The 27195-nt window shown below is 52.7% G+C and overlaps 1 protein-coding gene across 5 annotated transcripts in view; it reads right to left on the bottom strand.

The window, feature by feature from the left end:
• Window positions 1-27195, bottom strand: part of PER2 (period circadian regulator 2) — a 48580-nt gene continuing 21385 nt past the window's right edge. For all 5 annotated transcript variants that reach the window (XM_035306211.3, XM_054258089.2, XM_008999772.6 and 2 more), the window contains 17 exons: window positions 25410-25464; window positions 24511-24653; window positions 22040-22118; window positions 19487-19593; window positions 18732-18885; window positions 18284-18392; window positions 17419-17544; window positions 16552-16636; window positions 15096-15243; window positions 14877-15001; window positions 13652-13816; window positions 12396-12650; window positions 9358-10142; window positions 6547-6709; window positions 5499-5691; window positions 4081-4231; window positions 1-2430 (listed from right to left, as the gene is read on the bottom strand). In XM_035306211.3, coding sequence (XP_035162102.1) covers window positions 2281-2430; window positions 4081-4231; window positions 5499-5691; window positions 6547-6709; window positions 9358-10142; window positions 12396-12650; window positions 13652-13816; window positions 14877-15001; window positions 15096-15243; window positions 16552-16636; window positions 17419-17544; window positions 18284-18392; window positions 18732-18885; window positions 19487-19593; window positions 22040-22118; window positions 24511-24653; window positions 25410-25464 — 2993 coding nt within the window. In that variant the 3' untranslated portion in view covers window positions 1-2280. The remainder of the gene's footprint in view (window positions 2431-4080; window positions 4232-5498; window positions 5692-6546; window positions 6710-9357; window positions 10143-12395; window positions 12651-13651; window positions 13817-14876; window positions 15002-15095; window positions 15244-16551; window positions 16637-17418; window positions 17545-18283; window positions 18393-18731; window positions 18886-19486; window positions 19594-22039; window positions 22119-24510; window positions 24654-25409; window positions 25465-27195) is intronic.

The following is a 27195-nucleotide window of genomic DNA, read 5'->3' on the forward strand; positions in this document are numbered from 1 at the left end:
TAAAAATATACTTGCTTTATTTACCAATTTTCTAAAAGGCAAATAGGTCATAAAAAGACACAAGCAATCAAACAAATCTATTGCACTGGGTAAACAAAGTTCGGTTTGCACACGAACAAACCACTTGTCCGGCAAGGCTCACCAAATCATCACACAAACTCTGAGGGCTTATTTACATCTTTTTAGGAGTATATTAAAAAGAAGGCTCAGTTTAAAATAGAGAAAAAGTGTTTCACACCTGTGTCGGCACACGCACTAAGGAAAACGTGACGACGCTTGGCGCCACATAAACATTCACAGGATGATTCTATCGAGTCAACTGCTTGGCACGTGACGAAGCTACACAGTTAACAATCAAGGAGCATGTGTTAAGTAATAAAATAATGCCGACAGTAAACATTCATAACCGCAGGTAGGATTTTGGCAGTTTTGTGTTTCAATAACAGAAATGTAACCTTAGGTTAACACCTAGTCCCCATGATCCGACTTCAGAGGCGAGAAGGAGCCTGTAACATCTAATCGCCGTAGGAATGCAAGACTGCTACCGTATCTTAGGCAGAGGCAGGTGATGTTACTTTGTAAATTAAAGAAAAATTTAAGTGTTCTTGTGTTTATGAAAAATAGGTTCAATATTCAGGCATAAGATGGTTTTACTAAGAAAACCTAGTGGATTACAAAGAGATTTCACCTCCATCAAAAAGTAAACAAAACCCTGGTCCCGGCCAGGTGCAGTGGCTCACGCCTGTAATCCCAGCACTTAGGGAGGCCTAGGCGAGTGGGTCACCCGAGGTCACGAGTTCGAGACCAGCCTGTCCCACATGGCAAAACCCCATCTCTACTAAAAATACAAAAAATTAGCCAGGCATGCTGGTGGGCGCCTGTAATCCCAGCTACTAGAGAGGCTAAGGCAGGAGAATTGCTAGAATCTGGGAGGCGGAGGTTGCAGTGAGCTAAGACTGTGCCTGGGCAACAAGAGTGAAACTCCGTCTCAAAAAAAAAAGAAAAAAGAAAACCCTGGTCCCATTTAAGCCTCATAGTCTTGGTCCAATTTTAAGTCAACTGTTCTTCAGCGATAACTTTGAATTCACAACAGGAACCAATATTACATCTTCTGAGCCATCTTTGGAATATACAACATGAGGTTTTGTACAAAGTTGGGCAGGTTGCCCTTGCTTTTCCCCAAGTGTCCAAATGACCTAAAAGTGCTGGCGACACTGGCAGAGGCCTGAAGCTGCTCCAAGAGAGGACGGGCTCATGAAAAGAATGAGGGCTGGGCACCCACCCCAGGGTACAGTGGGAGAGGTGAGCTCACGGCACCCCTGAAGATACAGACACAGTTGCAAGCTGTGGGATGCAGGGTGGCAGTGGCTGCTCTCAGCCAGAAGATGTGATGTAGCCTTGGCTGGGTGGGAGCTGATGTCTGGGTGGCTCCAACGGAAGAGGACAAACAGGATTGGGTCCACATGTGCTGGTCACAGCCTGGTTTGCAGAGGGAAGTTACTATAAAGGGATGACTGATAACATACTCGCATCTCCGTATCAGCCATCATTGTCTGAAAGGAGACAAGAACGGTGCAGGAATACACAGAGGGGCTGCCCGTGCTCTCATCCGATGGGGCTGGCCACACAACCCACTAGGCTTCTTTAGTCCACAGCAAATGTTTCAACTTTGTTCACTACAAACAAAAGCCATGTCAGATTGAAATACTGGCCGCAAGGGTACCAGAAGCCACAGCTGTTGGTTTGCCAAACGGTGCCTTCACAGTGTTTAACGCAAAACGTTTTGAAAGAAAGCTAGCAGAGGCTACTATCTCCACTTGGTATGTCAGAGAAAAGTCCGCCTTGACTCAATGATAATTCAGATAAAAGCAGTCCCCAAGAGAGGACAGAATTCGATCTGATGCAAGCAGCCCTGGAAAGCTCGAGGAGCCGGAGTCCCCAGCTGGTGTCACAGCCACAGGACCTCTGAGAGCACTGAGGCAACTTCCCTGACACTAAGAGGCCTTTAGTCTTCCTCAAGTTAAATCACAGCTGAAATCTCTTCCCATCCCACAAAACTCCACATTCATATTTTATATATAAAAACACGTTTCTTTCCAAACCCTCCCCACCCTCCACAGTTTTAAGTCACCCCTTCAGAAAACTGTTCTTTTCCTAAAACAAAAAAAGCCACATGAGAATATGTGTCCACTTCATTGGAAACAGCCATGAAGATCTTTCACCTCTTCCAAGCACCATCTCATGTAGCTGGCTGGTTGCTGGCCTGAAGGTGGTCGGGGGTTATGTCTGCTTTTCGATTTTATGATTCAAGGAGGATCCATTTTCGTCTTCTTTGGTGTCTGACACTTCGCTGAGTCCCAGAGAAGGAATATCTTCCTCATAAGGTATGCACATATTACCCTTTTCCTTGTTTTCACAGTAAACACATTCCTTAAAAGAAAAAAAAAAAAAGAGTGAAATCAGTAATAAACTTGAGATCTGAGTTGTTGCAAAAAGGTCATTCGAACTGAATAAGATGCAGGTGACCAAGTATCACCTGGGAGGCGGCTGGCAGCAAAGGCAAAGAGTACCTGACTTCTGATTCTAGGTCGTAATAGGCACCTTGGCTTCCTCTTGTTCTTTCTGGGGAAGTTACCTGCCACACTGTGAGCACATCCAGGCAGCCCTACAGAGAGGTCCCCACAGCAAGGAACTGAGGCCTCTGCCAAGAGCCAGCAGCACGTGAGAGGCCTGCGAGTGAGGCTCCTGCAAGCTAATCCTCCAGCCATCAGGTGACAGAAGTCCACGCCAGTATCTTGCCATCAATGTCAGGAATGACCCTGAGCCAGAACTACCCAACTAAGCTGCTCTCAAGTGCCTGACCCAAACAGACCGCGTAGATAATACACATTTATTGTTGAAGTTACTAAGTGTTGGGGCCATCTGCCATGCAGCAATATTACTAATGCAGTGGCAGGTGGAAAACAGACCCCGAGGCAGCCAGGGTAGGCCACGGGTCTATTGAGGAAAGGATTCCAAGCAGAGGGCTGGGCACATTCGAAGACCCTGTGGCAGGAGCCTGCCAGGGCAGTCCAGCAAATAGCCAGGGGGCCAGTGTAGCTGGAGAGGAGGGAAGGAGAGAAGAAATGGGCGATGAAATAGATGTGTAAGGCTTTGCACCATTTGTTCTGACTGAGGTGGGGCAGTGCTGACAGGGATCTGAAGTGTGGGTGCCAGCACCTGACAGGAGGGGACAGGGGAGTAGTGAGCGCAGCTGGGAGGCCACCATGACATTCAGGGCTCATGCCGTGGAAGTATCCTCATGGCTTGGAAGCTGTGTGGTGATGCGGGAGGCATCAAGGTTGAGTGCAGACAATCTGCCCACCCAATGGCTGGGGCCTGAGAGGAGTAGAGCCAGGACGCCTCCAGGGCTTGCGGAGTGCATGGGAGAAAAGAGGTGTAGACACGGAGCCAAGGGTGAAGAGGTGAGGAGGAGCCTGTGGGGAGGCTGAGAGGCCAGAGGGACATCCTGGAGCACAGGCCCTGGACGCCAAGGGCAGAAAGAGCTCCCTGGAGAGAGCCACTCACTGTCGACAACAGTCCCTGGGACAAGGACTGAGAAGCGGCACTGCATTCGGCTGCTGGAGACCCTGACACCGTGATAAGAGCAGCTACCACGGTGTGTGGGGGAGCAGGTCGGCAGAGCAGGAGAGAGGGGCTGGCATGCCCATGGGGCTGCTGGAGCCATGTGCCTGGAGAGCACGCCACCAGGAACCTGGTTTTTCCACTGTTATTTAATGGTCTCCATGGACACGGAGGGTTTGTGACAGGTTTTTTTTTTGTAAAATAGAAAACAGAATTGAAAGAAAGAAAAAACAGATTTCAGCAAGTGACTGGGATTAGATTTTTCAACCTTTTTGGAAACAATGTTGAAAAGCCACTGGAAGAAAGTTCTTTGAAGCAGACCTGGTGTTGTGCCTTTAAAAAATAAACCTTTCACTTGAGAAGTTTTAAATTGAAAGAGAAGTTGCAAAGACAGTACAGAGAATCCCCATCACAGAGCCTTTCCGGCCGCATCAGAAAGCAAGCCCCTGAGCTCACCGCCACGTCGAGGGCTGCGGGTAGGCCGCTCGTCTGCATCCACGTGTGCACTTCCCGCAGCTCCTGCTTCTGACTCTCCGTGAACCTGGGCTGGAGTTTCTGCAAGAGCTTCAGCTTTTCTCTGTCCTCCTTCAAAACCGCTTCTGAGTTTCTTCGCAAGATATTTAGAAACGGGTAAGCTTTCAAATGTCCTAAGGGTTTTTGTTTTTATTCTTTCAATATAAACAACGTAGTTCTAAATGATTTTGTTTAATGCAAATTTCCTTTTCTTTGAACAAATCACCGTTTAAGGTAACGTAATCTCCCTAGTAAAGAATCTGTAGTTTTTCTATGAAAATGAGGATCCTGTCAAGATTCCACTTTACCGTATTTTACAACAGACCTGGGAGTTGGGTGTCTGCAGGTGTAACCTTGTCCCTTTGGGCTCGGTTCCACACAGGTGGTTCATCTGGGAGTCTTGCCAGCAGGATGGCCTTCCCCTGCCACTGGCTACTAGAGGCCTTAGGGGTTTGATATGGCTTGGCTCTGTCCCCACCCAAATCTCATCTCAAACTGTAATACCCACGTGTTGAGGGAGGGACGTGGTGAGGGTGACTGGATCGTGCGGGCAGTTCCCCCACGCTGTCCTGTGATGATGACTGAGTTCTAATTCGACCTGATGAGTTCATAAGTATTTGGCAGTTCCTCCTTCACTTTGCTCTTTTCCTGCCACCTTGTGAAGAATGCACTTGTTTCTCCCGTTTTACACCATGACTGTAAGTTTCCTGAGGCTCCCTACAGAACTGTGAGGAAGTTAAACCCCTTTCCTGTATAAATTACCCAGTCTCAGGTGTTTCTTTACAGGCATGTGGAAACGAACTCACAAGGTTCATTTCTCCTGCCTTTCTTTCCTCCCACCTTCCCTTGCCAAGCGGGTGCTCCCCAGGGGCAGAGACTACACGTGGTTCCCTATGGCAGCCTGATGTGGACGCAGAGCCTGGGCACAGGACCCCAGGTCACTGCAGAGCAGCCAGCTCCTTGGGCTGGTCACGTACCATGACACTTGGTTCCTTCAACTCTAAGTCAGACAGACAGACACACCCCATTTACCTCACCTCACAGGGCTACTGGGCAACAAAGCAAGATACCGGCACCAGTGCTTTGTAAAAGTTGAGTGTGGCACTGTGAAGGAGCCCATCTTCCTCGAAGGCTGTAGCGTGTGAATCTACACGGCCCTGGCTTACCCTGGCCACAGTGCAGGGTCATCCTGTGCTTGGTAGGGTTGTCCAGAGGGAAGCCGGCCTCTCTGCTGCACTCCACTCAATCTAAGGCTTTCAGAGGGGCGCCCCGCCCCACCTGGATGACCTTAACCTCGCTGTTTCTGGGGACTCCTGAACCCCATCCCTCCCCGGGTGCCTAGGAAAACGCTGGGTGGTTACCGGGAAGGCAGCTGGTAGGTCATCATGACCCTGCTGTCCGCATCTGCCATCAGCAGCCAGATGGGGTCCTGAAGGACGCACTTAATGAAACGCTCACTTTCTTCCAGACCAGTGTTCATTTCTGCTTTGTGATTATTCTCTGAGGAGTCAATGCTTCCAAAATATTTGCTAGTATGACTTGTGTCACTACTGCCTTTAAAAACAAAAAATGTGGTGGGTCAAAACCTTGACATATGAAATTCAACCTTGCACAATGTGCTTCCTTAAAGCCATGATGATCTGAGACAGCCGAGCCTTTTCCTGCCTAATCTTAAGTACTGGTGTCTGCTGGTGCATTTTCCCCTCCTCTTCCCACTTCTTGAACGTTCTGGGTAATTAGGAAACAGGATTTCTGCCAGCACCCTGCAGATTCTTTCCTGGGAGGCCCCAAGCAGCTCAGGTCGAGCCTGTGTTAGAAGCCTTGACCTTCTCTCCCAAGCTCTCACCATCTCCACTCATGCAGCCACAGAGCACTGCTGTTTCCCACAAGGGGAGCCAGCTGGCCTGGAGATCGCCTTAGCCAGCCTCACCTGGGCAGGAGGCCTGCGAAGGGAGGTGAGCTGAAAGCTCACTCCAGAGAAATAGGGGAGCTTAAGTTTTACGGAGAGTGTGTGCATTTCTAGTGACTGAGATTCCAGATCACATTTGAGAGATCCCAGTGGGCAGAGGATTGTAGGTGGCCCACACCCTAAGTTGACACAAGCGGAACTAACTCAAGAAGGCAAACCGCTCTCTGGGGAGTCAGAGGGATGGTCCAACAAGGTGCTGGGGTGTGAGGCCTGCAGGCACCGAGGCGGAAGCAAACAGGGAGGACGTGGATCTGACTGGCTAGGGCCGGCCACGCTGAGCAGGCAGTGTGTGTCTGTGTGGGTGTCCACGTGGGCTCTGGGAGCTCCGTGGGGAGTGCCAGTGGTCCCTGTCCTCAGCACAAAGGCCGGCCTGCGATTCTGGAACAGTGCATCCTGTGGGAACCTCTCAAGCGCCTAATGCCTGACCAGGGCCAACATACCTGCCCCACTCGGGGAGGCGTCGCAGCCCAGCGAGTTCGAGCCCAGCGACTCCGAAGCAGCAGAGCCCGAGGCTGAGCAGAGGTCCTCATTCAGCAGGAGGTTTAGAAGGCCGCTTGACGTGGAAAGGGCGTCACTGTTCTGGGTGTCTGAGGGTTCGTCACGCTTTAAGGACAGGAAGCAGACACTGCTGTTCAGGGGTTCAGTCAGGACACAGCACATGCAGCGGAGTGGGGTGAGGGGGCATGAGTGGGGTGAGGGTGGAGGGGAGCTGTGGAGCCGCAGTGAGGTTCACGGCCAGGGAGCGCCTAATGAGCAGACCACGTGTCACCACCAGGCCTATGGTGCAAATTCCACTGGTGCTCTCTGCATGCTGTCTAGTTACACTTCATTTGTGAGAGTCACACCAAAGTCTGTAATACCTGGTTCCAGGGGGAAAGCCTCAGGCTGCTCCTTAGCAGAGCCCCCTCCTCTCATGCAGCAGACATGGATGGAGAAGACGTCTCCCACAGCACCCTGAGTTGGGGCTGCCTTGGGAGTGAGGGAGGGGCCTGACCTGGGGAGCATCCCTGACTCTCCTAGCCTTGGAAACCCAGACTGTAGGCCCAGGGCTCCAGAAGCAGAAGCCGGGAGGTGGCAGGCAGACTGGGAGAAGCTCTGCAGTTCTACATGCTCGCACTTCCTCGCCCAGGGAGCCCTCCGTCCTCCGGCCAAGGCAGGGATTCGCCTGAGGCCTACGGACTGCACTGCTGCTGACGTTCCCACACACCTAAGCTTGCTCGGAAACACAAGTGTTCAACTGCAACTACAACGACCATTTCACTAACTGGTTAAGAATCCCTCAGTGTCCCTAAGCCTGTGGACGATGGAAACTGAGGTCACGCTGGTTTTAGGGCTGTGTCCCTCTCCTCCTCCTGCACCGAGGCCACGTGAGCCAGGCTCTGGCACCACACCCCGAGGAGCCCTGGTTCTAGTATTTATCATGATCACACCCTGAGGAGCCCTGGTTCTGGTATTTATCATGATCACACCCCAGGAGCCCTAGTTCTGGTATTTATTTAACCTAATCACACCCCAGGAGCCCTGGTTCTGGTATTTATCATGATCACACCCCAGGAGCCCTGGTTCTGGTATTTATCATGATCACACCCCAGGAGCCCTGGTTCTGGTATTTATCATGATCACACCCCCAGGAGCCCTGGTTCTGGTATTTATCACGATCACACCCCCAGGAGCCCTGGTTCTGGTATTTATCATGATCACACCCCCAGGAGCCCTGGTTTTGGTATTTATCATGATCACACCCCAGGAGCCCTGGTTCTGGTATTTATTTAACATGATCACACCCCAGGAGCCCTGGTTCTGGTATTTATCATGATCACACCCCCAGGAGCCCTGGTTCTGGTATTTATCATGATCACACCCCCAGGAGCCCTGGTTCTGGTATTTAACCTGATCACACCCCAGGAGCCCTGGTTCTGGTATTTATTTAACCTGATCACACCCCCAGGAGCCCTGGTTCTGGTATTTATTTAACCTGATCACACCCCAGGAGCCCTGGTTCTGGTATTTATTTAACCTGGTCACACCCCCAGGAGCCCTGGTTCTGGTATTTAACCTGATCACACCCCAGGAGCCCTGGTTCTGGTATTTATTTAACCTGGTCACACCCCCAGGAGCCCTGGTTCTGGTATTTAACCTGATCACACCCCAGGAGCCCTGGTTCTGGTATTTATTTAACCTGATCACACCCCCAGGAGCCCTGGTTCTGGTATTTATCATGATCACACCCCCAGGAGCCCTGGTTCTAGTATTTATCATGGTCATACCCCGAGGAGCCCTGGTTCTGGTATTTATTTAACCTGATCACACCTCCAGGAGCCCTGGTTCTGGTATTTATCATGATCACACCCCGAGGAGCCCTGGTTCTAGTATTTATCATGACCACACCCCAGGAGCCCTGGTTCTGGTATTTATCATGATCACACCCCAGGAGCCCTGGTTCTAATATTTATCATGATCACACCCCCAGGAGCCCTGGTTCTGGTATTTATTTAACCTGATCACACCCCCAGGAGCCCTGGTTCTAATATTTATCATGATCACACCCCGAGGAGCCCTGGTTCTGGTATTTATCATGATCACACCCCCAGGAGCCCTGGTTCTGGTATTTATCATGATCACACCCCGAGGAGCCCTGGTTCTGGTATTTATTTAACCTGATTGTGCTTTATCTTTGAAGCATCACGGCTCACGCCTGTAATCCCAGCACTTTGGGAGGCCGAGGTGGGCAGATCACCTGAGGTCGGGAGTTCAAGACCATCCTGGTCAACATGGTGAAACCCCGTCTCTACTAAAAACATAAAAAATCAGCTGGGCATGGTGGCGCGTGCCTGTAATCCCAGCTACTCAGGAGGCTGAGGCAGGAGAATTGCCTGAACCCAGGAGGCAGAGGTTGTGGTGAGCCAAGATGGCGCCATTGCACTCCAGCCTGGGTAACAAGAGCTAAACTCTGTCTCAAAGAACAAAACAAAACTGAAGTCCATAAACACTGTCAAGTCACATGCTTCTGTCTGTACTCTGTATTGACCACAGTCTCTCCTCCTTCCTTCAGACTCCAAGACAACGAAGGCTTGAAATAATCTACTGACAGGATTACCTAGGAAGCATGAATTTCTGGCACATACATTCACAGCAAAACCTACAGGGCTTGGTAGAAACCTCAGTCGTGTAACCCCCATGTCTGAGCTGAGGATGTGCCGCCAGCCTACTGGGCGTGCCTGCTTGGGGAAAGAGCATCAGAAAATCCTTACGGTCAGAGGTGCCGTCGGCTGCTGGTCCCGAGAAGTGCCAGGTTTGCAGTCCGGCCCCACAGCTGCTGTCTCTGTAGCCCCGGTGGTCCCCACAGCCCCAGTGCCGCCCTCAGGGGCTTCCTCCAGCTGCAGCAGGTTGAGCTGCAGGGGTGAGCTGCAGCGGGACTGGAAGAGCGGCGGAGAGGCCCTACCCACAGCTGATGGGCTGGCCCGGGTGGCTGGACAAGTGCATGGCTGTCTGGGAACGGAAGTCCGGCTGGGGAACTCGGGCTGTGAGGCAGGGGCCATCTCAGATGTGAGTGTGGGGTGACTTGGAAAGTGAGGCTGGCTGGGGAAGAAGGCCTGGGGGAGGTTTGGGGTCCCCGAGGGGAAGGAATAACTGGGTAACATGAATGCCATGACAGGAGCTAAGGGGGCAGGAAAGGGTGGGGGCTGGACTGCAAGCTGGTGCTGGAGGTCCACGGGCACAGCAGACACTGGGAAGCTGGCATGGGGAGGCATAGGGGGTGCTGCCACAGTCCCTGGCGCTGGAAACACGGGCAGGGAATAAGCTGGCACTGGGGTGGGAAAAGGCATGGCTGGGCAGCTGGACTGGGACGTGTCCGAGGGCGACCAGGCTGTGGTGTTCAAGCCCATGAGCGGGGGCCGGGCAGGCACGGGCCCCCCAGATCCGGTGCTCTCAGAAGAGTCTCGGGGTTTGAGCCGCTTGGACTTCAGCTTTCTGTTCTTTCCGGCTTTTTTCCAAGGTGAATCCATTCCGGAAGCACTTCTTAGTCCAGGGGTAGCTAACGCAGAAAAACAAATACTTGGAGTTAAAATTGTAACTTCAAATTTGAAGGCACTTCTTCATTCAACAGTCCTGGGTTTCCAAATGCTCGCCCAGGGCTCGCCCGGTCCACCTGGCAGGTCTCCTTGATCCTCCATGAAGTGAGAAAATCAGGGCAAGACGTTAGGCTTTCCCATAAAACTAAATGGAATCAACTGAAAGCACGAACTATTTTTTTTTTTTTTGAGACGGAGTTTCGCTCTTGTTACCCAGGCTGGAGTGCAATGGTGCAATCTCGGCTCACCGCAACCTCTGCCTCCTGGGTTCAGGCAATTCTCCTGCCTCAGCCTCCTGAGTAGCTGGGACTATAGGCGCGCGCCACCATGCCCAGCTAATTTTTGTATTTTTAGTAGAGACAGGGTTTCACCATGTTGACCAGGATGGTCTCGATCTCTTGACCTCGTGATCCTCCAGCCTCGGCCTCCCAAAGTGCTGGGATTACAGGCTGAGCCACCGCGCCCGGCAGGACGAGCTCTTAATTGCAGGATCATGTTCCTTATTCTCTTCTGGTATTGGATGTCCTTTCTTTTATGAAATACTAACATAATAAGCGGTGTTAGAAACTTCTATTTGTTAAGTAAATACATTAAAAAGCTGTCATGTCTCTGCCGTTCCCCAGCATTTGGGGGGAAAATTGGTTTGCGAAATCTGAAAGGTAGAACCACTGAGCTCCGGTAACCCTTATTTTTCAATTTTATAAGCACTATCACTAGTGCTCCTAAAGAGGGATTTTCCCTCTTTCACCCATCAAACAGCCTGAGCAAGATGAGAGGGGAACATCCGCCCTTGGACCCAATTCTTCCTCTCCAGTGACAAGTGCTGTTGAGTACGGCTTCCTTCAGGGGGATGCAGGACTCAACTGGTAAGGGAGGGGCTCCAGGTGTGTCCCCGTGGCCTCCCTGGGGAGCGGGAGGGAGTCCAGGGAGCTCTGCTTTTCCTCTCACATCATGCAGAGTGACTTGGGCTCTTGCAGCAGGTGTGTGGGGACATCTGTCAGCTGTGCCAAGGGGGTCCCATGCTTTTGTGACGTGCTGAAGACAAATGGCTGGTCCAAGGCACACTGCTACACAAATGGAGCTTTTGCAATTCAGCCTCTCTATCTGGTGTTCTTCCCAGAAGAAATCTGTCCCCCTGGTGAGACTAGTGGCTAAATCACGGGGTTCCCGGGATATCATATCTGGGTCTGGCAGGGCTGCCCTAGACAGCTGTGTAGTCTGTGCACTGTGCAAGCCTACACAGTTGTCTAGGGGGCAAGCAAGAGCTCGACCTCTGCACTAGGCTGGTCCCATGGGATGGGCCTGCTCAGGGCCATCGAGGGCACATTTTCTAATTTCTACAGAGGTTCTCTATGGGCTGGCAGTATCTCTTGAGTCTGGGGAAGAAGGAGCGAAAAGGAAGAGTGGAGAAGACATCATCCGTAAGGAAGCTACAGGATTCTTTACTTTCTACACATTTCCTTTGCTGTGTCTGCCCAGAGACCCGGGAGAGCTGCGTCCTTGTAGTGAGTGGTTTCTGGTTTCTTGGGCTCACTGGCTCTGATCCCTGTGCCAGCATCCTGAGGGGAAAGGAAGAGGTGGCATCTCTAACAAATGCAGGCCCTGTCTGGGGATATGGGAGATCAGGAGCCAGAGTCCTGAACCAGGAAAGAGGGTGAAGAAGCTCATCTCATCTATTTTACTGTATCCCTTGACCTTCAACCGCCCAAGTGATATCTGGCCTGAAGAGCAGCTTCCACACATGACCATGGACTCTTCCCAACTTTGGAGTCTGAAGCCCAGCCCTGAGGCTGGCTCAGCCAGGAGGGTGCATCTCCTGGGGAGGCACCATGCATGGCAAACCCCTCCTTCCTCATGTGCCCAGCACCAGATGCCCATTATTTTGAGGTTGAATTAGCTGATTCTCTGGGGGTTCCATCTGGGTAGGACCCCTGGCCACACGGTTAGGCAAGAAACGTGGACACGGCAGCACTACCCTCCCCAGGGACTAGCCTGGGACTATCCCCCAGGTAATGAGAGCTGGCATCCTGAGAGCGCCCCCACCCCCCCATGGGAAGTTCTACAGAAACAGATGGCATTGCCAGGAAGTTCCAACAGCTGTCTTACACGTCGGTGCTTCTGAAACTGGACACATGGCACATTTTGAAACCAGCACTGGACTCAGTACCGACAGGAACACAGTTTTTAAACCTCCTTTTAATCCGGGTGTCACTTACTTCGCTCACTTGGCTGCCCCTTGGATCTTTCTTGTAAGTAGTAATGGCAGTGAGACTGGAGAATGCTGAGTTTTCTTATTTCTTTGAACTTCTGCAGGAAGCTCTGCTCCTCCTTCTGGGTGTGTGCAGCAAGCACCTCCTTGGTGAGCCCTAGATTCTTGAAGGGCTCCTTCTCCTGGTTGAGACCACAGGCCAGGGCGGGGCCCACCAGGCGGTCCAGGGACTCTGGCCCACTCGCAGCATCTTCCACCATCTCTGTAACACAAGAACCCAGGGCTCTGCTCCACACAGGTCCCTTGTATTTGAAGGCCACACTGTATTCATGGACAAGACAAATCGTTCACATATAAAGTGACTTCATGATGCCTGTGGCATGAGGATGAAACTCACAATGCTTTCATTTAGCTTTCCGAGAAAATTCACAGCAAAAGGCATTAAGTAGGGCAGGACAGCCCTGACAGCCGGGTGGATGGGGAACCAGGGGACTGAACACACTGAAACGAGGGGCCCCTGGGCTTCAACTCTGCTGTTAAAGGTATTCCTGGGCTGTGTTTAGCTTTCAGAATACAACAGTGTTCTGAGTCTTTCTGGGTCTGGGAACAGGCATGGTGACAGTTGGGACCCTGTGGGCCCATGGAGCAGACAGGACAGGGACAGGCAGGGCCCACTGAACATCCTGAAAGGGAGGGCTAGGGGACTGGATCTTAGACATGTACGTTTTCCTCGTCATCTCCCTCTTAGTAAAGAACACATTCAGGATTTATTTTCATCACAATATTCTAAAAACAAGAACACTCAGCCACAAATGTGCTCATTGTAAGTCTATTTACCACCTGTGTACTGGCTCCTGTCCATGTACAGGGAGGGCTAACGGTCTCGCCTTCTGCTGGGCAGAGGAAAGACCGCCAGCCCCACCCAGGGAAGAGGCAGGTGGGGTCTCGCTCCCAGGGCTCTCTCCGCACCAAATAAAAGGGATAAGATGTTGCACCGCAATTGGCCCTCCTGTGTTGATACCAGAGCAGACAACTGCCACCAGGGGCACCACAGGGCAGCAGGGACCCAGACAGGCTGCCGCCTGGGCTCCGGCTGGCTGCACCCCACTCTGCACTTCACACAACTGGCTTTCCCGAAACAGCCCTTATTAGGCTATGGTGGGGTTCTTCTGCACTTAGAGAAAGGAAAATTTAAGATGGCAAACTTCTTGTCTTCATGTTTAAAATCAGACTGTTCTCTGATCCAAGGGCCCGTGGTCGTACCTAGCTCCGGCTGCGGCTTCTTGTCTCCCACATGGACGATGGTGCTGCTGTAGCTGCACTGGCTGGTGAGCGACGCCACACTCTCCGCCTTGCTGGGCAGTGCCAGCGAGGTCAGGTGTGTGCCAACTCCCGTGCGGCTGTTCACCCTGGAGGGCAGCTCTGCCTCTTCATGAGAAGGGGGAGCAAACATGAGCGCGCCATTAGAATACACTGTGCACCCGAGGGCCCGTACAGCTCCCGTGCCAGGGTGCATACATCCCATCCTGCTCCGGCCTGGGCATGGGATGATTTGTCCCCAGTGTTTACTCCTAGGAAAACACTGGAGAAGAGACCGTTCTGAAATGGGAGCAGTACACACTTAAACCCCGCAGAGGTGCGGGGAGGTGCAGCAGCTTGGCAGCTACAGGAACACGGGTGAGATGCTCCTGCCTGCGGCCGGGGAGCCCTTCTGCAGGCTTGCAGGGAGGGGCTTTTCCGACAGTCAGGAACCAACTGTAATCTGGGTTACCCTGTTTCTCTTTCTCTCTCTTTTGAGATGGAGTCTCCCTCTGTCACCTAGGCTGGACTGTAGTGGTATAATCTCGGCTCACTGAAACCTCCACCTGTTCAAGCAATTCTCCTGCCTCAGCCTCCCAAGTAGCTGGGATTACAGGCATGTGTCACGACGCCCGGCTAATTTTGTAGTTTTAGTAGAGATGGGGTTTTGCCGTGTTGGCCAGGCTGGTCTCAAACTCCTGACCTCAAGTGATCCACCCATCCCGGCCTCCCAAAGTGTTGGGATTGTAGGCATAAGCCATTGTGCCTGGCCAGGGTACCCTGTTTCTAATCCTGGTGGTGACCATCAGCAACACTGACAGCATTTAAGCAGTCTGTGATTTATGGGGCATGTTAACATTTAGGGACAAGGGCCCCTCCGAGATGCATTGGAAAGAAGGCCTGCCCTAGGCTGACAACTCAAGACCAGTGTGGCTACAAGAGGGGGTCAGGGGACATTCTCAGGCCTCCAGCAGCCCCGCTGGGTTCCTGTTCTCAAAGCCAAGGCTCTGACAGAATCATCTTTACCTCTAGCTCTTCTAAGGAGGGTGCTGACTTTTAAACTACTTTCATCATTTGAGAAATAGCCTGAACGCTTAGACTGTGTCCATGGAAGCCTTGAGAATGCCTGATTCCACTCCAGAGGATTTATACTATTACCCATAGAAACGGCTCTACCCAGATCAGATACCTGCAGCACGCAGCCCCGGGCTGACTGTGGCCTTGCGCTTATCGCCGGACCTTAGTGTTGGGACGTTTGCTGGGAACTCGCACTTCCTCTTCAGGGTGGAAGCCTCACTGCAGCTCTCCAAGTACCTGTGTGAAGGGCATGAGCCACTGGTGATGCCACACAACACGAGGGGCAGGAAGGCAGGAGATGGTGGAGACTCGGCGGGAAGTGCCGGCGTACCTGATGACGCCATCCAGGCAGCTGATCTGCTGGTAGGAGCAGGTGGGCTGTTCCCTGCAGGCCAACTCCTCCGGGAAGCTGGCCCCCACGCTGTCTTTTTCCACGGCAGGGACAGCTTTCATTTCAGCTGGGGGACTAGTCTGCATTTCTGAAGAAACGGCAAAATGGTTTTCATTTATTTTTCTCCTGAAGAAAACACTGTGTATTTAGAAAGCATTTTCGTTCTACCTGAAGACAGGGCTGGGGACTCAGAATCTGCTTCACGGGTATGGAAGCCCAGGGACAGCTTGGCATCCGGCAGCCCTGTGGGCACGAGCACCACAGTGCCGTCCACAGGGAGGCCTGGGAGGGGGCTGCTGCCCAGCCTGGTGCCTGCTTCTCTCCGGGGTCTAGGCCATCCCCAGGGGTCAGGGACTCAGCAGTGGGAGATGCCAGCTCTCACTTGAACTCTTAAACTTTCAGGGCCAATGAGAGCCCATGTACTTTAAGTCCCTCCTGGGCCAGGCCAATGTTTTCAATGTGATCTCTGCTAGTAATGATTATGATGCCTACTGCCTCCTGCACTATGCTGTGGAGTCGACTCTTGCCCCCATGACATACATCACATGCCTGTCCGTAGGGGCCCTCGAGCAGAGCAAACAGCTATGTCCACCTCATCAGTGTCTCCCTGAAACCCGGCACAGAGTCCAGCATGCAGCATGTCCACCAACGCGTCCCAAAGGCCAGAAGTCCTAGCAGTGTCTGGCTGGAGTGTGCTCTGGGCCCGACGTTTCCCACAGGAGGCTTTGGCCTGAGCATAGGGAATGAGCAAGGGCCCAGCAGGGGGAGGACTGGGACACATGCATGTGTGTGCACGTCTGTGTGCGTGCTGTGTGAGAAATGCATGTTGGGCAGAGGAGCAGCCTGAACCCGAACCCACAGGTGACGGTGTGAAGCTGCCTGGGAAGTGTGGCACGTGGTGAGGCAAGGGCTGCTGCAGTGGGAGTGGGTCGATGGCCTCTGGGTGACACTCTCCACTTGAGACAGGTTTGTGTATGTGGATGCTGGGTAGTCTGTCAGCAGGTGTGTGTGTGTGTGTGTATGTGTGAGTGTGTAAAGGTTATGCAAGTGTAAGCACATGGCCATACAGCCACTCTACAGCAAGAACGAGCGGCCCAGGCCATGGCTCCCAGGCACATCCAGCGGGCAGGCAGGCACACCCGGCCACAGCTCTTCAGACCTGCACACCTGGCCACACTCCACCAGGCCTGCAGGGCACCAGGTACCCAGCAGACATCAGTGCCTGCACTGGCGGAGTGAGCCCAGGACCAGGCTGCTCTCGCCTCCTGAAGCTGCAGACTGCTGAACACAGGAGGAGGTGCAGCCCTGCCCGCCACAGTGAGCGTTCCACCCAGGTCCCTTTTCTCACTCGGCCACACTCTGGTTTCAGTAAGGAAATGCAGAATTTTTTTTTTACCTGTAACAGGTTTTTTCTTTTGTTCTCCAGATTCATGAGAATAATGACTTCTGTTTTTGGTCTTGTTACCATTTTTACAAATTTCCTTGAAGAAAAATAAAATGAACACGTTATTCGTTTGAGGAGACCTCCTTCAGTTTGTCCCCCAAAGTGAGAACTGAGGATGGCTGAGAGAATTTCGGCAACACAGAAGGAAAATCTGAATGAGAAATCTGAGAGGCAGAGCTACATAAAACCTATTCGAAGATCCTAAGGAACAATAAAAAATAAAGCAAAACAGCACATTAAATTTTCTTCTTTTTTTTTTTGAGATGGAGTCTTACTCTGTTGCCTAGGCTGGAGTGCAATGGCACAATCTTGGGTCACTGCAACCTCTGCCTCCGGGTTCAAGCTATTCTCATGCCTCAGCCTCCTGAGTAGCTGGGATTACAGGCATATGCCGCCATGCCCAGCTAATTTTTTGTATTTTTAGTAGAGATGGGGTTTCACCGTGTTGCCCAGGCTGGTCTTGAACTCCTGACCTCAGGTGATCCACCTGCCTCAACATCCCAAAGTGCTGGGATTACAGGCGTGAGCCACCCTGCCGGGCCTATATTTTCTTCTTTCTATCCTAGTTAAATCTTCACTGTTGCTTGTTTGGTCTGTTTTATGTAAGTTTCAACCAAATGCTTAGCTATAGCTTCTAGCTGTTTAGACTCTTAAGAAATTAAAGAGTAAGTCCCAAGTGAACAAAGTTTAGAAAGGAAGCAGAAACAGCTGTGATGATGAAGCCTCTCCTGACTGCCAAGGGTTGTCTTGAGTGTGCTTTTTAACTCTGAACGGACGTCCACAACCTCATTTTCTCAGGGAGAATGGAAGGGGACGTACGACTCTCCTCTGGCGTGAGTCCTCATGGCCATTGCTGTCACTGGAGGAGGTCTGGCTCATGAGGTGCTCGTGGGACCCGTTGCTGCCCAGACTCCCGTAGCCACTGGAGCCGCTGTGGGGGACCGGCTGGGGAGAGAGCAGACAGCAATACAGACACAGCCAGGGCTGCTGAGCTACGCATGTGGCCCCCCGCCAACACACCCTGTTTCACAGAGAGGATGGTGACCCGCCCAAGGCTACATGGCGAAGACGAGGGAAGCTACGGTTTGAACCCCAGGGTCAGGCTCCAGAGGTGGACTCTTGGCCTCTAGCCATGGTGCCCCAACCCAGTCGTGCAGTCACTAAGGAGACTGCGCCAAAGGAATCCGTCCAACCCACTCAGCAATGCCAGCCACGCCTCTGGGGAGGGTCTAAAACAAACAAGATGTGATGACAGCTTCACTCTACAGCCTCCGGGAACTGAGGAGCAGATGCCCTCAGGCACGGGGTTGACTGCAGTGACCCTGAGTACAATGTCCCTAAGTCCCATTGCTCTGGATCGGAGTGAGTCCCCACACCACTGAGAGGGCACTCTGGGGCTATGTGGCCTGTCTGGGCATGGTGTCTGCACAGGTCCTTCAGCCACTCGCTCAGGGCTGCAGCTGAGACAATGTTGAAGCGAGGCTGGAGGCAGCCAAGGGTGCTGCGGACTGTCTTGAACTACCCTGGTCTATGCCCAAACTGTCCCGTGGGGGATGCTCAAAGAATGACAGCTGAGGGCGTCTGAGTGGATGTGACAGGACCAGGGTGAAGGGCAGAGCCTACGTCCTCCACAGGGGCTCCCAGGGCTGCTACCTAGGAGGAGGCATGCAGGCACCGCACCCACCTGCAGCAGGAGCCGGTGGATCTGCTCCGTGAGCTCCTGCATGCTGGGGTGCAGGGGCTTCTCCTCTGTGCACGGGTGGGCTGCGAACACGTCCTCATTCAAAGGGCCCCTGTGTGGTTTTAACTCATCTTGTTAACTCATCAGACAGGGCCCCACCAGGGAACCTCTCTGGCGTGACTGTATAGCCACCACATGCTGCCTGCCTGGGCGGGCCCCTCTGCCCCTCACCTGCAGCCCCCCAGGTTGCCGCCTACCCGCTCCCAACTCTGCCTGAAGGAGGTTCCTCCCACGTGGGGGCAGGGGAAGGTCACCCCTGCCTGCCGGCCTGGGGCTCCAGACTGGGGGCAGGGGGCAGTTTTGGTCTTAGCCTCAGCCCCTCCCTAGGCCATCTGTGCCCGGGATCCCCACCCCAGACCCCTGAGCCGCCTCAGGCCCTTAGAGCACTCACACCCTGACTTTGTGCCTCCCGATGATGAAGGAGATTTTCCTGCTCCACGGGTTGATGAAGCTGGACCAGCTGGTGTCCAACGTGATGTACTCCCCATTCCGGGCACGAAACCGAATGGGAGAATAGTCAAAAGGCTGGCCCCCAGACTGCAGGACTAGGAGAGCAAAAGCCAGCATTCAGGGGAAAAGGGGAGCACGCAGGGTTTGCAGTACAGAGGCAAGTCAAGACTCACTCAGGCCTGGGACCATCTGCAAATTTTAGGAGTGTGAACACTTCTCCAAAACTACTGCTTTCAACCTCCCGCTTTTGCTGTCAATTACAAGGATGCTGTTTCCAGCAGGAGCTGTTTCATCCCGTGTCTCACCTCTGCTAGAGTGTCACTGGCGTCTATAAGGGCTGGGCTTGGTGAGGACACACACTGTGTACTCCCTGGCCTGGTCAGAACCTTCCTAGCCACAGATGATTGGTCTCCCCTCCGCCCATGTGCCACTGAAGTCAACAGTAAGCATGAGATGCCACTGACTCAGGCCACGGCCTGAGAACAACTGGCCACAAAAGAACTCATGTGAGTTCACCACTCTCTCATCTCCACTGGGCACTGCAGTGCCAGGAGTGAGGTGGTGAGGCGGCGTCTACCACCTGCTTGTCCTTAGCTGATCTGACCTGTCAGGGCTAGACTGGTCCCAACAAGAAGCCCCAAGAGTGCCCGAGTTTCCGCCAGACACGTTAGGATTTCCCGTGAAAAGGGGACCTACTCTTTTTGTGGATGGCCAGCATCAAGGGCCTGTCACTGGGGTGAAGCTGCACAAGCACTGAGGTCTCAGTCAGGTCCTGAGGTAGATAGCCCAGGAGAGGCACCGCCCTGGAAGACAAGCAGACACACGCTAGGATCGGCGTCTGAACAGTGGAGGAGACTGTCACCAAGATCCATCTTATTCCCTGGAAACGGAAGACATACTCCAAACCCCACTCCCCACCCTCCAAGATCACAGTTGGACTAAGAGAGGAGCAGTTAGAGTTCCACCCAACAGCAATGGAAGGCCCAGCTTCTAGGATGCGGAAGCGGGCTCCCTCCGCTGGGGCCCGAGTGCTTCAGCTCTGCGTCTCATATCCCGAATGGTAAGTCATGATCATGCTTTTGGTTTTTTTCCTTCCAGCATCTTTTCCCTTTTCTGTGTCACTCATTAGTTTGGCCACACGTGGCCTGGCATGGATTTTTGCTTAGCAAGTTTCGCCTGGGCCTTGGAATACCCTTTCTATGTGCTTTTCCAGCCTGGTCTCGTGTGACTCTAGCCTTGGCGTCCAGTTGGTTTACTGTGGCTTCTCTGGGGTCTCGGCGGCTGGACAGGTCTCTGCTCCATGCCCAGAGCTGCAGCTTTGCTCATTGAGACCCAGCCGAACTTGGGCAGCGCCTTCTGCTTCTGTTTGTGTCCAGCGCCCTCTGCTGGCTCCGCCGACCATCTCTTCTTCCAAGCTGCCTCTTAACACTGCGGCATCCAAATGGATATTTCCCCAACTCTGCTGCTTGTGTGGAAGGATTTTCCCTGAGAGTCTTTAGACCATGGTGCAGAAATTTCTCAAGGGCCTGGTGTTATTCTTTGATTTCCTCCTCCTTGTCTGAGGCTGTCTCTCCTGGCCTCATGATTTCCTTTAGACAGAATATACAGAATGCTCCTGGCATCCAGCCCATCAAAGCCTGGTTGAGGAGGAGGAAGAGGAAGGAAGAAGAGAGGAGCAGGAGGATAGGAAGGAAAAAGAAGGGGAGAAGGAAGAGGAGGGAGGGAAAGGGGTGGAGGGTGAAAAGCAGGAGGGGAGGCCTGGCCTTGGGTTCTGTGAGCCAGGCCACATACCAGGCTTCATCAAGGAGAGCTCGCAGACTGTGGCCCCCCATGCCACGTGCACCTGTCTGCCAACCTCCCTGTGCAGGGCTGACCTGGACACCAGGTTGGTGGGGGAGTGGGTTACAGACAATTCTCAGATCTCTGAAGGAAGCACAATCTCCCGAGGCTGCTTTACAGATGCACAGCCCCAGGCTCTGCCCTCCAAGATCCTGGTTCTGCAGGGCAGCGTGGTGTCCAGAAGCCTGTGTCTGGACCCTGCCTCCGCTGGCTCTGCCCAGGTGGCCCAGCAGACACACCTGAGCAACCTGGAGCTGGAAGTGACATCCCTTTTTACCCACAGAGCCTCCTGAGGAAGCTGTGTGGCCCTGACTCCATGGGTGCGGGCTCTGACTCCATGGGTGGGGGCCTGTGTCCCTGGGCCAAGAGTAGAAGGGGGAGAGGCCTTGATTCCCACAGCTCCCAGGAGGTGACCTGGTGCAGTTCAGGAAGTGCAGCTCGCTGCTGCTTCTTGGTCCGTTTCCTGAGGTGTCCTCTGAGGTGACTTTTCTATGACTGCGGCCAGTGGCCCACACTTGTCTTTTTTTTCAAGATAGGGTCTTTCCCTGTGGCCTAGGCTAGAGTGCCGTGGTGCAATCACAGCTCACCATAACCTTGAACTCCTAGGCTAGAGTGATTCCCCTGCCTCGGCCTCTGAGTAGCTGGGACTACCGGTGCACCATACCACACTTAGCTAATTTTTCTTTTTATTTTGTAGAGACAGGGTCTGGCTACGTTTTGAACCCTGGTTTCAAACAGGCTGGTTTCGAACTCCTAGCCACATGTGATCCTCCTATCTTGGCTTCTCAGAGTGTTAGGATTATAAGCGTGAGCCACTGTACCCAGCCGGCCCAAGTGGTTTCTGAGTCTTCATGCATCTGTGGAGGAGGAGCTGGGAGAAGGTGTATGGTCAGGGCAGAAACTACTCAGAACAAGGGTGCTCCCAAATCTCACTGGGACCATTTGCACCTGCTACATACAGCACCCTGAGTGGGAGAGCTAGAGAGAGGGAACTGAGTGGGGCTTTGAGGCATGGAGAAAATCCTGTCCCTGCAAGCAGCCTCCAGCACACAGGCTGGAAGATGGACTTCTGCTGGGATCCAGCCAATGGCACCCCTGGCTTCCCCCTGGACACTGGTCCCAGGCAACGCCACCCCTGTCTGTACTATCATCTACTCCAAACTGGTTTACATGGGATAATTAAGACAGGCTCAATTAGAACAATCACCAGCTCCCCAGAAAGCCTCAATTACACCATGTGCATATCTTAGGAAGTTTTCAGTGTAACTCCACAATTATCTCATTACCTGTATGTAATTATATATTTTTGTCCATTATCATGTAATTATAAAACCAATATGCAGGCTTGGCTTTAGCTAAATAGCTTTTATATCAAAAACATGAAAAAGTGGGCGGGCCAAGACCACTTACCTCTCATCCACATCCTGGAACAAACAATTTGGTGTATGGGTGGTTGTGAAAATTCTCTTTTCAGGAGGAATTCTAGGAGCTGAAAGAATAGAACATTGCACACATTTGTGATCCCAAGAAGTACATATTTAATGTTACATTAAAACTACCGGAAAACGCCTGTGGATTCGGAGTAGTGAAACGCGGACTTGGAATAGCAGAGCCTGCCACACTGAGGGCAGAGCAGACCCGACACGGGTCGTGGATCACCGCCGGCCTTCTCGGCTTCTTTGCATGCTGGGGTTAGTCTAGTCAATTGGAACTGCCACGTTAACAAAACCACACAGACCACGTAGAGACTACTCTTGGCAAAATAAAGCTGGAAGGCCATTATGATTTTTAGGATGAAACTAGAGTGATCTGACAAATTGTTTTTCAGAAAAATGAGTTATATACTTGGATTGAAATTTCTTTTCTTTTCTTTTTTTTTTAATGAGATAATATCTCAGTATGTTGACCAGGATGGTCTCAACTGCCCAGGCTCAAGTGATCCTCCCACCCCAGCCTCCCAAAGTGCCAGATTACAGGCATGAGCCACTCCACCTGGTCTGAATTCAGATTTCTTAGCAAACGTCATTGTACTGGAGAACTTCACAGTTTAGAAACTAGACAAAAGTGGACAAATTTGCATAAAGTGAGTCACAGATCCAAAATTATCCTCAATTCATAGACAAAACATTCAAAATTCCAATATTTGTCAATCTTTAAGGAGACTCTGGTAGTTTAGGGGAATAGCTTGTTGAATCGTAAGTACCCTCTCTAAACCTTAGTGACTGTTTGGAAGAGAACATTCGATAATATAGGCAGGGACACATCAAACACTGTGAAGAAAGTCACATACTTAAAATATTTCTATCACTTTTAAGAAGTGCTTTTTTAGCTGGGCGTGGTAGCTCACGCCTATAATTCCAGCACTTTGGGAGGCCGAGGAGGGCGGATCACCTGAGGTCAGGAGTTTGACCAGCCTGACCAACATGAAGAAACCCTGTCTCTACTAAAAACACAAAATTAGCCGAGTGTGGTGGCACATGCCTGTAATCCCCGCTACTCGGGAGGCTGAGGCAGGAGAATCGCTTGAACCAGGAAGGCGGAGGTTGTAGTGAGCTGAGTCACATCATTGCACTCCTGCCTGGGCAAGAGTGAAACTCCATCTCAAAAAAAAAAGTGCTTTTTAAAAAAGCTGTCATTTGTGTCATTTGGTTGGGCGTGGTGGCTCACACCTATAATCCTAGAACTTTGGGGGGCCGAGGCGGGTGGACTGCTGGGCAACACGGTGAAACCCTGTATCTACTAAAATACAAAAAAAAAAAAAAAAAAAAATTAGCTGGATGCAGCAGCGTGCGCCTGTAGTCCCAGCTACTCAGGAGGCGGAGGCAGGAGAATCACTAGAATCAGGGAGACGCAGGTTGCAGTAAGCTGAGATCATGCCACTGCACTCCAGCCTGGCCAACAGACCAAGACTACATCTCTTAAAAAAAAAAAAAAAAGCTGTCATTCACCACCAAGAAGGTGATGAGCACAGCACAGCGTGGACTCAGCTGGCTTCCGGGTTCAGCAAGTGCAGACTGCACCTGCCTTCTGAGAATCTGGAGATCATGTGACTCGCTCAGCAGCCATGGTAAGCACCTACAGTTACTGGCCAGGGATTTTGGCCATTACAAGGACCAAGACACCACAAAGCAGGCTCTTAAAGAGGGATCACAGGAAGGATCAATCAAGGTGGCACAATGCCTTGTATCCTGGGCTTCAAGAGAAGGCCCCAGATATTATTTTGGGGGTGGGGTAGCCAGAAGAACTAGTGGGACCAAGACAGTCATGGGCCAGAGGTGAGCTGGCCCAGTGACCAGGTTCTGCAGGTGAGATGTCTAGAACACGCTGGGCATACAGAGGCACAGCAAGCCTTGTGTGGAGACTGACTCACCTGGAGCAGCCAGTTCATGTCTGTCTGGGAAAAAAGGAAATTTCAGGAAAAGGTAAGACGGGCCAAGGTGGAGAGGGAGGGATCCCAGCAGCTTGAGGAAGAAATTGGGGTTCTGGAGCAGGCAGCAACATCAGTGCCCTTCACAGAGGGCCCACGAGGCTGAGGCACAAGGCAGGGGATGAAGACGGGAGGGAGGTGGGGCACCAGACCTGTCAGGGCTATTCCTACTTTGTGGACAAAAGGCAGAGCAGCCAGGGGAAGGGGAGAAGGGGTCATGGTGCTGGTGTGCACAGGGGTGAGATGCTCGTGTCCAGATGGCTCGATCTGTCATGGGGAGGGCCAGATGCCAAGCGGGCTGTGCTGATGTCCAGAAAGATGGAGACTCTGCCCAGGTGCAGCAGAGAGGCTAAGGCTAGGGAACTGCCATGGGAGTCCACGGTACAGATGCTAAGTTTGAACCACAGGAGTAACTGAGGGGGTAGCCAGAGACAACTCTGGGGCTGGCTGTTACCTTCATAACCAGAATGCACTCGCTCTGCCAGGAGAAGGCAGCAAAGCTGACTCTCAGCACCTTGCCGGCCCCGAACCTTGACCAGGTAGGGAGTCATGCGGAACGGGTGGTAGCGGATCTCATTCTCGTGGCTTTTCCCGACACTGTGGAGAAGAGCAGCACTCAAGTTTGGAACAGTGACACAGGAACAGTTCCCTGTTCTGTTCCCTCCTCACCTGGGACCCAGGCCACGCTGCAGGTGATGTGCACCTCTGCTTTGCCTGAGGAGCTGGGTCTGCCCTTCTGAGTCCCTCCATACTGAACGGCCAATCGGTCAACACCCACCCAGTGGGAGCATGCCGCAGCCCCTCTCCGGAGCAGCCTGCACTCTGCATGGGTAAAGCAGATGGGAAAGGGGTGCTGGTCCTGCCAGGGGTCCTCAGCCCTGACCTCTGAGGGTGCCAGGGTCTGGCCCAGGGGCATTCCGGACGCTGCAACTGGATGCTCCAGCAGTCACCCTGCTTTGGACCAAGACCCTGTGGGGAAAGCTGTGGGTCTCTCTCCAGAAAAAAGCACAGACAGCCAAAGGCTGCAGGTGCTTTCAGAGTCTCTGTGAACCCCGGAGTAGACAGAGAGAAAGTACAGGGTCCCCTGGCCACCATTTCCATGAGGGGCAGGAGAAGTCACTCCCCTGCTGGCCGCATTCTAGTGAACTGTACGTGTTTAAACTGTAACTGTGATTTCAGGTAGACTTCAGAAGCAGGCCGGCTGGGTCCCTGCAGGTAGGGCTCATGCCCCTCCAGCCTCAAGTGGAGTGGGCAGTGCTGGGGAACACACGGGCCTCCTAAGCCCTGTGACAGGCACTGGGGTGAAATGTTTGCAGAGTTTTCTAATTAAAAAAAACTGGGAACCACGCTTACCTGACACGGCAAAAGAAAGATTTCTCCTCCATGCAGCATTCTTGAGTAAAAGAATCTAAAACAAAGAGCCCAGTTATTCATCCAAATAAACAACTGAATAGTGTTGCTCATTTCTCAGACTGAAGAGCAGCGGAATCAAGCAAGAGCCAAGGTGAAAACTGAAAATTTATCAAAACACAAAGTGGATCCTTCAGGTGAGAAATCTTCTATTACATTTCTGACTAAAATTACATACACTTCATGAGTGTGGTACACTCCAAATTATGCAGCGCTAACATTTCAGCACCAGGATTTTTACCTTTTCAAAATGATAAATGATGCTGCCACAGACACACCGACCCACAACTGAGCACACTCACGGTGCACTGCCGCAAACACACCAATCAACCCACAACCGAGCACACTCACGGTGCACTGCCACAAACACACCCACCCACAACCGAGCACACTCACGGTGCACTGCCGCAAACACACCGACCCACAACCGAGCACACTCACGGTGCACTGCCGCAAACACACCAACCCACAACTGAGCACACTCACGGTGCACTGCCACAAACACACCAACCGACCCACAACCGAGCACACTCACGGTGCACTGCCACAAACACACCCACCCACAACCGAGCACACTCACGGTGCACTGCCACAAACACACCAACCGACCCACAACCGAGCACACTCACGGTGCACTGCCGCAAACACACCAATCAACCCACAACCGAGCACACTCACGGTGCACTGCCACAAACACACCAATCAACCCACAACCGAGCACACTCACGGTGCACTGCCACAAACACACCCACCCACAACCGAGCACACTCACGGTGCACTGCCACAAACACACCAACCGACCCACAACCGAGCACACTCACGGTGCACTGCCGCAAACACACCAACCGACCCACAACCGAGCACACTCACGGTGCACTGCCACAAACACACCCACCCACAACCGAGCACACTCACGGTGCACTGCCGCAAACACACCCACCCACAACCGAGCACACTCACGGTGCACTGCCGCAAACACACCCACCCACAACCGAGCACACTCACGGTGCACTGCCGCAAACACACCCACCCACAACCGAGCACACTCACGGTGCACTGCCGCAAACACACCCACCCACAACCGAGCACACTCACGGTGCACTGCCGCAAACACACCCACCCACAACCGAGCATACTCACGGTGCACTGCCACAAACACACCAACCGACCCACAACCGAGCACACTCACGGTGCACTGCCACAAACACACCCACCCACAACCGAGCACACTCACGGTGCACTGCCGCAAACACACCCACCCACAACCGAGCACACTCACGGTGCACTGCCGCAAACACACCCACCCACAACCGAGCACACTCACGGTGCACTGCCGCAAACACACCCACCCACAACCGAGCATACTCACGGTGCACTGCCACAAACACACCAACCGACCCACAACCGAGCACACTCACGGTGCACTGCCACAAACACACCCACCCACAACCGAGCACACTCACGGTGCACTGCCGCAAACACACCCACCCACAACCGAGCACACTCACGGTGCACTGCCGCAAACACACCCACCCACAACCGAGCACACTCACGGTGCACTGCCGCAAACACACCCACCCACAACCGAGCACACTCATGGTGCACTGCCGCAAACACACCCACCCACAACCGAGCACACTCACGGTGCACTGCCGCAAACACACCCACCCACAACCGAGCACACTCACGGTGCACTGCCGCAAACACACCCACCCACAACCGAGCACAC

This window comes from Callithrix jacchus, chromosome 6, assembly GCF_049354715.1.
Source record: "Callithrix jacchus isolate 240 chromosome 6, calJac240_pri, whole genome shotgun sequence".
NCBI classification, from domain to species: Eukaryota; Metazoa; Chordata; class Mammalia; order Primates; family Cebidae; genus Callithrix; species Callithrix jacchus.